General features: G+C 41.3%; 2 protein-coding genes across 5 annotated transcripts in view; both read right to left on the bottom strand.

Annotated features, from left to right (window-relative positions):
* Positions 1-15,515, bottom strand: part of LOC137491103 (uncharacterized) — a 1,183,352-nt gene that overhangs the window by 41,528 nt on the left and 1,126,309 nt on the right. The window lies entirely within an intron of this gene.
* LOC137491110 (uncharacterized) overlaps positions 13,342-15,515 on the bottom strand; it is a 32,766-nt gene continuing 30,592 nt past the window's right edge. For all 3 annotated transcript variants that reach the window (XM_073948829.1, XM_073948830.1, XM_068220202.1), the window contains exon 3: positions 13,342-14,922. In XM_073948829.1, the coding sequence (XP_073804930.1) occupies positions 14,018-14,922 (905 nt within the window). In that variant the 3' untranslated portion in view covers positions 13,342-14,017. The remainder of the gene's footprint in view (positions 14,923-15,515) is intronic.

The raw sequence follows: 15,515 nt of genomic DNA, 5'->3' as shown, positions 1-15,515 counted from the left end.
TAGAGCGATATTGTAAAGCATCAGGAGCTAAGGTTAATGTTGGAAAAAGTTTGAGCATGAGGGTGGGAAGAGTAAATTAAATAACACAACATATACCCTTTAAAGAAGAAAAGGAGCATACAAAAATGTTGGAAATTTGGGTGGGGATGTATTGTAATAAAGCAGATATTTTAAATTGAGAGGGTGTTTTAAATGGAACTGAGAAAAGACTGAGATTTGGAAAGCTAGAAATTTTACGTTAAAAGGAAAAGTATTAATCTTAAATGTTTTAACGTTGTCAAAGGTCTGGTTTGTGTTAAGTGTAACTGTGTTGCCTGAAGTATACTATAAAAATTTAATGATGTAGTTTTAAAGTTTTGGTGGGGAAATGGAAGAGCCAAGATTGCTTATTAAACTTTGATTGGGGAGGTAAAAGAAGGAGGTCTGGGACTTTTGGATAGTTTTTTTAAAAATGAAAACATAAACAATTAAGATTATTCAAAGGTTTTTGGAAGGGAAAATGGATGTGATTTGGAAAAGTGTGTTGAATTATTATTTGAAGAAATGTGGACATTTTATTATGGAATGTAATGTTTTATGGATGAAGATGAAGAAACGGATGATAGCAGGTCTGCCAAAATTTTATGTTGAGGTCTTAGAATCATGGGGGGAATTTTTAGAAAATGTGTTGATTATACCAAAAGCAAGGGCGCAGATTCTAGAACAACCACTTTTACTGAATTCAACAATTTTAAGTGAAGGAAATATTTTATATTTTAAGGAATGGTGAGATAGGGGATTAAGACAAGTTAAAGATGTATTATATGAAGTGATAAAAGGATTTGTACCATTACAAGTAATTGTGGATGGGCATAGGTCCTAGGCCACATTCTGTCCAGCGTTACAAGATAAAATCAGGATTTAGCAGAAGATTGTCACAGGTAGGTATTACTGTAAACGGTGTCTAACTCTCGAAAGGACTCCTTATCACCTCAGCTAGCTTAGTCGGTAGAGCATGAGACTCTTAATCTCAGGGTCGTGGGTACGAGCCCCACGATGGGTGTTTCTGTTGCCTCTCTCTCTCTCTCAGCAAACTTTCATTAGGGTTCATAGAGCAGACCTTTTGAAACAAAGTTCCGCCTTTCTGCCACTGTAGGTGACCTCTTGCTAAGTCTCTGTGGCGCAATCGGTTAGTGCGGTCGCATGTTAACTGAAAGGTTGGTGGTTCAAGCCCACCCAGGGACGAATTAGGCATTTTGCTGCCTTGCAACTGCTAACACGTGCACTGGGCATATATCCTGGGCCACATTCTGTCCAGCATTACAAGATGAAATCAGGATTTAGCAGAAGATTGTCACGGGTAGGGAAGGTATTACTGAAGATGGTGTCTAGCTCTTGCAAGAGCTTCTCGTCAGTCTGGCTAGCCCAGTCGGTAGAGCATGAGACTCTTAATCTCAGGCTCGTGGGTTCGAGCCCCACGTTGGGCATTTCTGTTACTTTTCTCTCTCTCTCTCAGCAAACTTACATTAGGGTTCATATAGCAGACCTTTTGAGACAAAGTTCCGCCTTTCTAACACTGTAGGTGACCTCTTACTAAGTCTCTGTGGCGCAATCGGTTAGCGCGTTCGGCTGTTAACTGAAAAGTTGGTGATTCAAGCCCACCCAGGGATGAATTAGGCATTTTGCTGCCTTGCAACTGCTAACACGTGCACTGGGCATATATCCTGGGCCACATTCTGTCCAGCGTTACAAGATGAAATCAGGATTTAGCAGAAGATTGTCATGGGTAGGGAAGCTATAACTGTAAACGGTGTCTAGCTCTTGAAAGAGCTTCTCATCAGCCTGGCTAGCTCAGTCGGTAGAGCATGAGAATCTTAATCTCAGGGGTGTGGGTTAGATCCCCATGTTGGGCATTTCTGTTGCCTCTTTGTCTCTCTCTCTCAGCAAACTTTTAAAAGGGTTCATATAGCAGACCTTTTGAGACAAAGTTCTGCCTTTCTACCATTGTAGGTGACTTTTCACGGGTAGGGAAGGTATTACTGTAAACGGTGTCTAGCTCTTGAAAGAGCTCCATATCAGCATGGCTAGCTCAGTCTACAGAGCATGAGACTCTTAATCTCAGGATCGTGGGTTCGAGCCTGTTGTAAATGAGGGCGATGCCAACCCTCTTGTGCACCACCAGAGGGAACCATCGCCAGAATTCTGATTCGACTCACGGACTCAAAATCCCATAAGCCCTGCTACCTGGCACTGATTACGGTCCAGGTGCAACTCATCAGCTCTCGTGTATATATACCACACTCACGCTCCGGTTCGTTGCGAAGTCTTGATTTGCCTGGCTGTCATTTCTGAGCGTTCCATACTCCCTGCTTCGGACTGATCTGTGTTTCTGACCCTGTGCTTGTTCTACGATTACGAAAGACATCTGCCTGCCCCTGATCTCCAGCCTGTTATTCTGACCAGTAAGATATCTGCCTGCCTTTGAACTTTTGCCTGTCCCACGTTCTGTCTCCTGGATTGCCCCTTTGTGTTTGTTTGTATGTGTGCTCTTAATAAAGTTTGCAAATGGATTCAATGCCTTCTGACTCATCACAACAGAAGACTTCGCCACTACAGAATCCAGCAGCTTTAGCACAAGTCTCGACTGAACTTTCCGCTCAAGCCACTCAGTTAGCCACCCATCATCAACAACTCACCCATCTAACTTCTCTCACGGAGGAACTGGTGAGAGCTATGCAGCAACTCCGTCATCCGAATCCTACAGTTACCCCGCCTGCTACCATGACAGCTTCTCAACCAACGCATGTCTCCAATGCTCCGGCTACCGTAAGTCCCCGATTAGCTTTTCCTGAAAAGTTTGATGGGTCACCTTCTCGCTGCAAAGGCTTCTTATTGCAATGCAAACTATTTGTTAACCAACAACCTGCATTATATCCCACTGATTCTAGTCGGGTGGCTTTTGTATGCAACCTGTTAACGGGGAAAGCGCTGGAATGGGCTACAGCGATATGGAAGGAGGAGGAATGTAACTATCCCACATTTGAAACTTTTCTCAAGCAATTTCGGGAAGTGTTCGAGCACCCAGCAGATGGGAGAAGCCCCGGTGAGCAGTTACTTTCTCTTACACAGGGGCGTAACACAGCTGCAGAATACGCCCTGTCATTTCGCACTCTCGCCGCTCAAACTAACTGGGTTGAGGATACACTGAAGACACTATTCAGACGGGGTCTGAATACCAATCTACAATCTGAATTGGCTTGCCGTGACGAAGGAAAGAAATTGAACGAACTCATTGAACTTACCATCCGTCTTGATCATCTGATTCGCAGCCGTAGAAATCCTCGCACACAGCTCCATGTTTCAAGTGACACGCCCCCTGATGAACCCATGCAACTGGGTTTCACCCGTCTCACCCATGAAGAAAGAATGCATCGATTGCAAAATCATCTATGCCTGTACTGCGGTCAATCAGGGCACAGGAAATCCACCTGCAGCGTACGACCTCAGACACCAGTTCAATCGGTGAGTCCTTCCCATGTTCCTGCACTTTTCAGTGTACTGATTCCTGTGATTATTAAATTTGATAAAAGAATGATTAATACTACGGCTCTTGTCGACTCTGGATCTGCCGGAAACTTTATATCTAAGAAATTTGCTTTATGTCACGAACTATCTCTCAGCTCATATGATTCCTGTCTTGCAGTGGAAGCACTAGACGGTCGTCCTGTGGGTGAAGGACGCATCCGTATGATTACGAATAAGCTACAGTTACAAGTTGGTGTTCTACACATTGAAGAAATGCAATTCTACATTATTGATTCAGTTAATCATCCACTGGTGTTGGGACTGCCCTGGTTAAGGCGACATGATCCTCATATCTCCTGGAGGGACGGACAGATATTGCAGTGGAGTGAGTCATGCATGAAACAGTGCATCCAGCCCATTCACAAAATTCCACTACGAACCACCAAGGTGTTACCTGAACTCGTTGATGAACTAATCCCCATTGAGTACCATGACTTACATGAAGCTTTTAGCAAACAAAAAGCTACTCAACTTCCCCCACATCGACCAAGTGATTGTGCTATTGAGTTAATTCCAGGTTCAAGTCCTCCAACGGGTCGAATATTCCCTCTGTCACAACCTGAGCACAAGGCAATGTCTGAATATATCGACGAGGAATTGGCCAAGGGTTTCATCCGACCTTCTACATCTCCTGCTTCAGCTGGATTCTTCTTTGTAAAGAAGAAAGATGGCAGTTTACGTCCCTGTATTGATTACCGAGGGCTCAATGAAATCACCGTAAAATTCCGCTATCCATTACCCCTCGTACCTCCTGCCCTGGAACAATTAAGAAAGGCTAGATATTATACCAAGCTTGATCTTCGCAGTGCATATAACCTTGTCAGAATCCGTGCTGGTGACGAGTGGAAGACCGCGTTTTCCACCACTAGGGGGCACTATGAGTACACGGTAATGCCCTTCGGCCTGTCAAACTGTCCATCCGTGTTCCAATCTTTTATGAACGATGTCTTTCGGGATATGCTGGATCGCTGGGTCATCATTTACATCGACGACATCCTCATATATTCAAACACGATGAAGGAACATGTTGAACATGTACGTATGGTGTTGCAACGCATGATTCAACATCGTCTGTACGCCAAATTAGAGAAGTGTGAATTTCACCAGACACAGATCGCCTTTTTGGGTTACGTCATCAGTGCAGAAGGGATTACCATGGATGATACGAAGGTACAGGCAGTTCAACGATGGCCGTTACCCCAGAATCTCAAGGAGTTGCAGCGATTTCTAGGTTTTGCCAACTTCTATAGACGGTTTATCAGAGGCTTTAGTTCAATAGCCGCACCATTAACAGCCATGACCAAACGAAATTCCCACAAACTATCCTGGTCCTCTGAAGCACGCCAAGCATTTAGCGATCTGAAGACTCAATTCACCACAGCTCCTATTCTCCGTCATCCCAACCCAGACCTACCTTTCATTGTGGAAGTGGATGCATCCAACACAGGAGTCGGTGCTGTGTTATCTCAACGTCAGGGTCAACCATCCAAAATGTATCCATGTGCCTTCTTCTCCCGTAAATTGACCAGCGCAGAACGAAACTATGATGTGGGAAATCGCGAATTACTGGCAATGAAATTAGCCCTGGAAGAATGGAGACACTGGCTGGAGGGGGCTAGTCAGCAATTCACCATATTAACTGACCACAAGAATCTGGAATATCTTCGCTCAGCCAAACGTCTAAATCCCAGACAAGCTCGTTGGGCTTTGTTCTTCACCAGATTCGACTTCATTGTCACCTATAGACCAGGGAGTAAAAATAGTAAGGCAGATGCACTATTCAGGCTATCAGAGGATAAAACCCCAATTAGTGATGAAACCATTATTCCTACGAACTTACTAGTGGCTCCAGTACAGTGGGACATACTTACCGAGATCCAAGAGGCCAACCGAGAAAACAACCCTCCAGTAGACTGTCCGAATCACCTGATTTTTGTACCCAATAACATACGTACCAGATTACTGACCCATATTCATGACACTCCCAGTTCGGGGCATCCAGGCATCACTGCAACTTTGGAGTTAGTCAAAGCCCGTTTCTGGTGGCCGTCCCTCACGAAGGATGTAATTAATTATGTTCAGAAATGTAAAATTTGCCAAAGCACGAAGGCATCTCACCAAACCCCTGCTGGCCTGTTACAACCGCTACCGGTTCCGCAACGGCCCTGGTCCCATATAGCGGTGGACTTCATTACGGAACCCCCCTGTTTCCCAGAACAACACAGTCATTCTCACGGTGGTTGATCGTTTCTCCAAGGCTTGTCGCCTAATACCGTTGCCCAAATTGCCCTCTGCCTTTGAAACCGCAGAAGCCCTGTGCAATCATGTATTTCGAATGTTTGGCTTACCTGATGACATCGTCTCAGACAGGGGATCCCAATTCACTTCCCGGGTATGGTCCGCTCTCTGTAAAAATCTAAATATTAATGTTAGTCTCACCTCAGGGTACCATCCTCAATCCAACGGCCAAACTGAACGTATGAATCAAGAAGTCATTCGATTTCTACGTTCCTACTGTCATCAGCAACAGCACGACTGGAGTCGCTATCTGATGTGGGCAGAATATGCACAAAATTCATTAATAAAGCCAGCCACGGGTATTACGCCATTCAAATGTATTCTTGGCTACCAACCACCCCTGTTTCCATGGTCCGGAGAACCCACTGAGTTACCTGCTGTCACGGATTGGCTGCAGCGGAGTGAGGATGTCTGGAACCAGGCTCACAGACATCTCATGAGGGCAGTCAGGAGGAGAGAGATTCAGGCGAACCGTCACCGACGCCAGGGACCCACGTATCAACCGGGGCAGTGGGTGTGGTTGTCGACACGAGACCTTCGTCTGAGATTGCCCTGCCGCAAACTCAGTCCCAGGTATGTAGGGCCATTCAAAATTGTACGCCAGATTACTCCAGTGTCTTTTCGCTTAGCCTTGCCTAATCATTATCGTATTTCTCCTACTTTCCACATGTCATTACTCAAACCCGCTGGTGGCCCACGAGAGGAGGCGGTTGAGGAGGAATCGGAAACCAGGACCCCTCCACCTGTCATGATCGAGGGCGAGGAAGCTTACCTCGTTCGAGAAGTGCTGGACTCTCGACGTCGGGGTGGCGCCCTCCAATATCTGGTGGACTGGGAAGGGTACGGTCCAGAGGAACGGTCCTGGGTGAATGCTAGAGATATTCTAGACCCAACTCTCACGGAAGAGTTTCATCAAAGGTTCCCAGAGAAACCAGCCCCCCGACAGCGCGGTAGACCCCGGCGTCAGGTGCCTTCTCGCTTCAGGAGCCGCTCGCAGGAGGGGGGTTCTGTTGTAAATGAGGGCGATGCCAACCCTCTTGTGCACCACCAGAGGGAACCATCGCCAGAATTCTGATTCGACTCACGGACTCAAAATCCCATAAGCCCTGCTACCTGGCACTGATTACGGTCCAGGTGCAACTCATCAGCTCTCGTGTATATATACCACACTCACGCTCCGGTTCGTTGCGAAGTCTTGATTTGCCTGGCTGTCATTTCTGAGCGTTCCATACTCCCTGCTTCGGACTGATCTGTGTTTCTGACCCTGTGCTTGTTCTACGATTACGAAAGACATCTGCCTGCCCCTGATCTCCAGCCTGTTATTCTGACCAGTAAGATATCTGCCTGCCTTTGAACTTTTGCCTGTCCCACGTTCTGTCTCCTGGATTGCCCCTTTGTGTTTGTTTGTATGTGTGCTCTTAATAAAGTTTGCAAATGGATTCAATGCCTTCTGACTCATCACAACAGAGCCCCACGTTGAGCGTTTCTGTTACTTTTCTCTCTCAGCAAACTTACATTAGGGTTCATATAGAAGACCGTTTGAGACACAGTTCCGGCTTTCTACCACTGTAGGTGATTTCTTACTAAGTCTCTCTGGCGCAATCGGTTAGCGCGTTCGGCTGTTAACTGAAAAGTTGGTGATTCAAGTCCACCCAGGGACGAATTAGGCATTTTGCTGCCTTGCAACTGCTAACACGTGCACTGGGCATATATCCTGGGCCACATTCTGTCCAGCGTTACAAGATGAAATCAGGATTTAGCAGACCTTTTGAGACAAAGTTCCGCCTTTCTACCACTTTAGGTGACTTTTCACTAAGGCTCTGTGGCGCTACCTGGATCAGGTTCGTCTGTTTCAGCATCTCTCCTCGTCCAATCGTTGCGCTCACTCTCCATTGTGAGAATGGACGAGAGCCAATCGCCGCACTCGCTCTCCATTGTCAGAATGGATGAGAGCCAATCGCGTCGCGGCATGTGCAAATGAATGACAACACAGCTGTATTCTGACTACGCACAGCACAATACAACAGATCAAGGTAAGTTCTTTTTGTCAACATTTAAATCTACTGATAAAAGCTGTTTTGTTTATTGTAGTCTTTTGTAATGTCACAGTCTTAGCCTCCTAACGCTGATTTATTATTGTATGATAAGAGTTTTAACAAGTCACCCTAAGTTCACTGTTTTGTGCATAGTGTTAAAGATCACGACCCACACCCTGTTTAACATTACAGACTTTTGATACGATTGCAGAAATCATTGATTTGCTCGAACGTGTGTTTAATTTAATAACTGCAGCTATATGTACATGCATATGTTCTGTATATACAGTTTGGAGAGGCATCAACAGCCCCACCCCTTGTATTTCTTAACCAAAAACAAAATAAAGTTTACACAAAATTATAGTCTTTCTCTGCTAAATATTCATTAGCTATATAAATTGTAAGAATTAAAAGCTGTAATTGCCTGCCTTTTGTTGCTAAATGTTTATTATGTTTGTATGATGTATAACTGTTACTACAATGGTGTAACCATAAAATATATAGCTGCTAAATAATAATGAGTTATATGAATTATAGTTATGTATAACTAATGTGTTACAGTCATTCTGCTGAGAATAATAAAAATGTGTCTTTTGCAGCTAAATGTTTATTATTATGATTACTATTGTGTTAATGTGTTATAATTACCCATCTGATAACAGAAATGCATGCCTTTTGCTAATATATATTTATTATACTTAATAACAATTATTTATAACTGTTGTGTTGTAATCATGTACCTATAATTAATTATATTTTTATGTTTCTATTAATCAATATGTTTTTAATAATATCCCTTTACCATAGCAGAGAAATTACCTGGGAAATGTGATCTTTCTTTCACTTGTTTCAGGCTACAGTATTGGAATTAAAGCACTTGTTAAGTTTTTTTACATTTAAAGGGCCATAAACCCCCTCGTTACAGCAGGGTGTTTTCACACCTCTACTTTGGAAAAAGTCAGAAAAGTGGGCTTGTCCAGCTCTGTTTAGGGGGGAGTGTCAGAGGAACTAAAGTGGGAGGATGTGGGAGTGTCTATTTGGGCAAGCGCAAGTTTCAGAGTCAAAATACACACACAGGAGAAAGAGATGGTGTTTAACCTACATGGACATCTGTAGTCGAATTATTTGCCAAATTATTAAATGGTGGACTTTAACTGCAGTTTGGAATTCATTCATGCCCCTCGCGACAAACGAGATATTTGATTCGAGGAACTGCTTTAAGCGTGTATTTTTCATGCAATGTTTGATACCGCACGGCGAATGAGAGAAAAAAACCCTCCGCATTTCCCGGAAACTTAGATGCACTCGGCCGGTAGCGTCAGAAAGCCGCGTATGTTATTCTGGTCACAAAATGCGGTAAAAACCCTACACGAGGTTAAAGTTTGGTTGTGCTGCTAACATGTTTACACTCGGTGCAATAGTTAACTTAGTTCGAGACGAACAAACTGAATAAACAAAGAGCACCGGTCGCTCACTTACCAAATCTGTAGAGACAGGACAATCACCAGCAACTAGAGCCGCGTCTTTATGAAGAGAATACTACAAGCGAATCCGGATCTCAGCGTTTGCCGATGAGAACAGCACTCAGGTAAACAATAATCCTCCTTAGACACGTAAATTATTGTTGTCGAGCGTCGCGTACACTGTTAATCCACACGTGACTCCAGATGAGCTCTCACACAGAGAAAATGAAAACAAAAATCCAGATAGCAAGAACATTTGGGCCAAATGTGGGTGATAGCTGGCACATGTGGCTGAGGTATGGCATGGCTCTACAGATATGGGCCAGATTATTACCATATATGTTTTGCCATACATTCAGAAAAGGCGGGAATTTTCTTCTGGCTCACAGCTCCTTTTGCAGTATGTGGGCCAGTTAACAAAAAACACACAAGAGCCTAGTAAGGCTGAGCTATGGCCGACATCGGTTGACATCAACTTCTGGCTGACTTTGGGATTGCATTTGGAAAATACGTGAAACTGAACACAGGTGTATGGTTAGCAGACATCTGCCACACCACTCTTCAGTTGACAAATCTACTCTGCGAGCTTAACATTCTTCCCGCCTGTCATTTGCTTCAGGTAAGTGATAATTTGGTATTTAAAGTGATTTTACTTAAATGTTCATCATTATATGTAAAAGTTTGGACTCATTGAGTGATTAATTATTTATTTAATTGAGCAATGCGTCCAGTTGTATAATGTTATCCTCTTTGAACGTAGTGTTTATGTAACGTTAGCACTCCAACAGTTTGCTGTTTAAATTAACGTTAACATTAAAGTTATTGCCAATTTCCAATGACCACAAAATACAGTTTATTTATTATAGATAAATATCAATTTGTGAAAATGTTCAGTCATGTTTCAGTGTGGTTTAGTAAGGTTTAAAATAGAGCGGTCCCATTAGGCCTAACATGATATTGGAAGTAGTTTGGTTTTCAAAGATTAACCTATGTTGGCTCTGTTTTGATAGTTTTAACAGTTAAAAGTTCACACAAAAATGTAGTTGTCATCAATTTCTCTTCCTTTATTTGTTTTATCATTTATTCTGTTGAACAAAAAAATTATATATTTTGAAGAAACCTGTGACAATTGACTTTAGTAGTATTTGTTTTTCCTACTATGTAAGTCAATGGTTACAGGTTTACAGCTATCTTCACAATATCATCTTTTGTGTAGCTGTGGAAAGAAACGTATAAAGGTTATAAAGGTACACATAGTAACTTATAAAGGCAGCATAGTTCCAAATAAAGGTTTGGAACTATGTGTACTTTATTACACATTCAGCTATAACAATGCTAATGCGAAACACAAAGGCCATGCCACATAAGTGTTTAGGAAAATAGGAAAAATGAAAAATTGAAAAAATAAGTCAAGTGGAGGCCAGAAGATAATGATCTAGTAACTAGTGCTTGGGTTATTGTTTACAAAACTGAACACTTTCGATTTGCAGAAAATTTTGCAGACAATTTATTGCAATTATTTATTATAATAGAAAATATATATAGAATTTGAATAAATATTTACAAATGTAATAGATTACATGTATTTTGTTTAACCACACATTTTAGCATTTTGATTTGTATTGCAATTTTGATCATATTATTTTAATTCTTTTTCACTGCAGGTGCTGTCAGACAGAATCCCCTCACTCCCGTCATTGAGCGTAAAACAAATATTTCTGTGAAATTCAGTCTACAAAATGTCCAGTCTCTAAAGAACTTTCCACTGCTTTTAACTCAACCAGCAGCTTGTTCAAGCACTTGAACAGGAAGCATTGTAGGACAATGCTCGTCACCAAGGACACTGGCACCCAGAAACACGGCGGCCCAACTCAACCTAAAGAAGCTAAATTGGATTTTTGTGCAGGATCAGGAGTGAAGTTAACTTCTGAATATGAAGAGAAGTGTAGCTGCTTATGCCGTTCACATATCTCATCTTTAGTGCGCTGGATCGCATTGGGATTGCGTATTCTGTGCGCTCTCATTTCCCAAGTTTACCAAGTTAAAAACCACGAGTCTCACGGCAAGAACTGATGGATGAGCTTTAGGCTATGTGTGGATTCTACATTTCTGTAGTCTAATTACCTCAGACAAACTCAGAACCCGCAAACACTGCAGTGTTTTTTCATACTATGGGTGTCGGTGGTTACAGGTATTCAGTTTTCTTCTAAATGTGTTATTTTGTGTTAAAAAAGACAAACAGGTTTGGAAGAAGTGAATGATGAGAAAATTGTAAGTTTTAAGTTATAACATTTTTTTTTAAGAAAATTATTCTGTTCATTAAGTCGACATTTAAAAAATGTAAAAAGAAAATTGTTTAATATTTATTGAAATTGTAAATAACTGATTTCTTATTGTATGTAGTGTCAAATGAAATAATTACTCCAGTCATTATTGCTTTTATTACTATTAACATTAATAATAATTAATATTAGAGTAATTTCTGAATGATCATGTGACTCTGAAGACTAAAGTAACGAAGCTAAAAAAATCATCATTAAAATTACTGAACTAAATGATTAAATGAAATGATAAACTGCTTTTGAACAGTTATTTTACAGTGCAATAATATCTCACAATTTTACAATGTGTTCTGTATTTTTGCTGCAAGCTGATTTTAAAACGTATAAGAATCTGACAGACCCGAAAACTTGACCAGTAGTTTGTTGAATTTTTTGTGTGTACTATGTCTTCTTTGCATCAAATATATGATATTTATATTTATCTAACAATTATTTCTATTTTTTACTTTGTATGTTGTAAAATTGTTTTCTAGGTCTTTATTTGTCCACATTTTGTTCAATAATTGTTTTATCTGAATGTTATTTGCATTGATAAAAGTAAATTTGATTGTAATTTTTGTTGTGTGATTTACTCAGTTAATATATGGGGTCAGCCACATGTGGGCCACATAAGGGCATAACAGAACTCAGCCTTACCAATCTTGAATACAAGGCCCATATCTGGGCAACATGAAAAATGTATTACTTGTCTCAAGCTTAGTGGAGTTGTGGCACTACTTTGGTTTAGTTCTGGCTAAACAGATGTAGGCCAGTTCTGGGCCGGGGAACACTAACTGATCTGGGCCACATCTTAGCTGTTGATTTGGGCCAGATCAGGGCCAAAGAAAATTTGTTGACTGGGTATGTCTTTTGACATCCCTACAAGACTCTCTGAGATGGTATTTATTATATGGGAGCTTTGTCTGTTTTGTAGGTTGCCCTTGGTCCAAAAATTGACATGCATACAATCTAGCACTAATTGTGTGACCATTCCCAAACTTAATGTACTAAGTATGGAGTGACCTCTGTGGTGGTTTTCTGGGAATGTCATTTTACGTCCCATATAAGATCCTTCCCACTTGCAACGATCGTAACCACCGCTATAATCTCCATGCCCCTTTGTTTTATGAATGATCATGCAGGAGCATCACAGATAAAGCAGTCTAGGGAGAAATGGAACACCCTTTCATCCACAGTGAAACCTTGTCTTAGTGTGGAAACCTCCTCTGCAAAATTTTGGTTGCCAGGTTTGCTGTTTCCACAGAAGACTCCGATGACAAACATATCCCTTTTAAAAGGAATTTTTCCTAAAATTGGCCAAATTTGCTCCTGTGAGCTTTTAAATAATATCAGTCCATCAACATGCTTCAATATTCCAAAAAAGACACACTCTCCACCAGCTACTTTTTTGACTTTACGTGTGTGTATGTGAAGTCTTCATCAAACTTCTCACACATTTAGGAAGTGAGGGGATGTGTTTATTTAAAAATTTTGAACAGGCTGTCGGCTGCATTTTGTGTCACACCACACTCTACAACCCACATATATACAAATATTTCATATTTGTAAAATACTTCGGATACAAACATCTGTCTGATAGTTTGTAAATGTAAATATTAGATGTAACTAATGAAATAAAATGAAAACTGCTAAACATAATTAGAAATACTGTGGTTTAATAGTGTTCAAACTTAACGTATATTAGGACATTGATGATATACAGTATGACATGTCATTATTATCAGCAATGAGGGGTCGGCGGCAGCGCACTCCGTTGGTTTGCAGTTCATTCGAACAGATCTATATCCTGAATGTAAGACAGTTTACCAAAATGACAATCCCTAACACGTTTGTTTAGTTTATTGCAGTACCGCGTCTTCTCGATTTTCTTGCTCTTCTCCAGCTTGACCTTTCTATGGCATGTATCTCTCTTGCGTTATGTGTCTTTCTCAAGTTGTCTCGGAAAGTGATACTTCAAAAATGGCGCAGGTGTGACGTCACACACAACAAACACACGTGACTGATAAAGATCGATAAAAGACCGTTAAAAGACGGACGTTTAAATCTTCAAGTGTTCAAAGAGTTCCAATTTCAGTAATTTGATATGTATTGAAAAGTTCACACTTGTTTGGCTTGCTGTCTCAAGAGAGAGCCTTAAGCTCCGCTGGACAAGGCCTTAATTTTGAGGGCTCTGCTCCCCATTGCGAAGCTTCATGTGGGCGCGGAGGCTTCTTTTATGTTTAAAGCCCTTTACACAATCACTGCATCTAAAACGCTCTCCTGAGTGAGTCTTCATGTGTTGCTTAATGGAGTCTTTGCACGTGAGACTCTTTCCTCATTGATCACATGCAAACGGCTTTTCTCCAGTGTGAGTTCTCATGTGGTGATTGAGTGTGCTTTTATATGGGAAACTTTTCCCACACTCTGTGCATCTGTAAGGTTTCTCTCCAGTGTGAATCCTCATGTGGATGTGAAGGCTTTGTTTTCGAGAGAAACTTTTCCCACACTGTGTGCAAGTAAAAATTCTCTCTCCAGTGTGTGTTCTCATGTGAGCTTTAAGGTTGCCATTATGCTTATAACTCTTTCCACACTGAAGGCAAGAGTAAGGCTTCTCCCCAGTGTGAATTCTCATGTGCGCTGCCAAGTTTCCTGTATTATAGAAGCTTTTTCCACACTGTTGGCATGTGTACGGCCTCTCTCCAGTGTGAATTCTCATGTGCTGTGTAAAATTTTCTGTAGTATAGAAGCTTTTTCCACACTGTTGGCATGTGTATGGCCTCTCTCCAGTGTGTGTTCTCATGTGGACTGTAAGGGTGCCATTTTGCTTAAAACTCTTTCCACACTGAAGGCAAGAGTAAGACTTCTCCCCAGTGTGAATTCTCTTGTGTGCTGCAAAGTTTCCTGCATGATAGAAGGTTTGTCCACACTGTTGGCATGTGTACGGCCTCTCTCCAGTGTGAATTCTCATGTGCGTTTTAAAGCTTTGTTTTTTACCAAAACTCTTTCCACACTGTTCGCAGGTGTAAGGTTTCTCCCCTGTGTGAACTCTCATGTGAACATTAAGGTTTGGCATTTGACTGAAACTCTTTCCACACTGTTTATAGCTGAAATTACACCTAGATTTGGATTTCCGAGGTCTTCCGTGTGAAGTCAGTGTGGATTTTTCATTAGTCTGTATGTCTTGCTGTTTCTCTTCCATTTCACTCCATTGATGGGTCTCTTCTTTCAGCACCATCAGGTCTTAAAAGAAAAAAAAAAGAAGTTAACTTAGTATGAAGACACAAAGCGACAAGCATGAAGTGGATGTTTCATCCAAAAATTATAATGACCATACCATTTACTCTGTTATGTGGTTTTAAAAAATTGTATTTCTTGTGGAACACAGTAAGCCAGTAGCGTTTTTTTTTTCTTCACAAGATCTTCTTTTGTGTTCAACAGAATCAAGAAACTCATAAAGGTTTAAAACCACACAAGGGAGAGTAAATGGTGAGGCTATTTTCATTTCTGTGTCAACTATCCCTATAAAAGGTTCTTATTATGAACCTTTTTTTTTAAAAATGTAAAATAAGTCTTTGGTGGTTCATTCTGCTGTGGCGACCCCTGATAAAGAAAGGGACTAAACCCAAGGAAAATTAATGAATGTACTTGTGCAAATGCTTAATGCCATGTTTGCTGTAAACTGGAGAGATGAGGAGATGGCAAAATGTCATACTTTACTGCTTGTTTTCATTCATATCAAGAGTTCACACTTAGCTGATGATTGATTATAAAGCTTGTTTAGCATGCTGTCTCGAGAGAGAGCCCTAAGCTCAAAAGATCCTCTTTTTAATGTC

This window comes from Danio rerio, chromosome 4, assembly GCF_049306965.1.
Source record: "Danio rerio strain Tuebingen ecotype United States chromosome 4, GRCz12tu, whole genome shotgun sequence".
NCBI lineage: Eukaryota > Metazoa > Chordata > Actinopteri > Cypriniformes > Danionidae > Danio > Danio rerio.
This window is presented reverse-complemented; position numbering and strand designations above follow the sequence as displayed.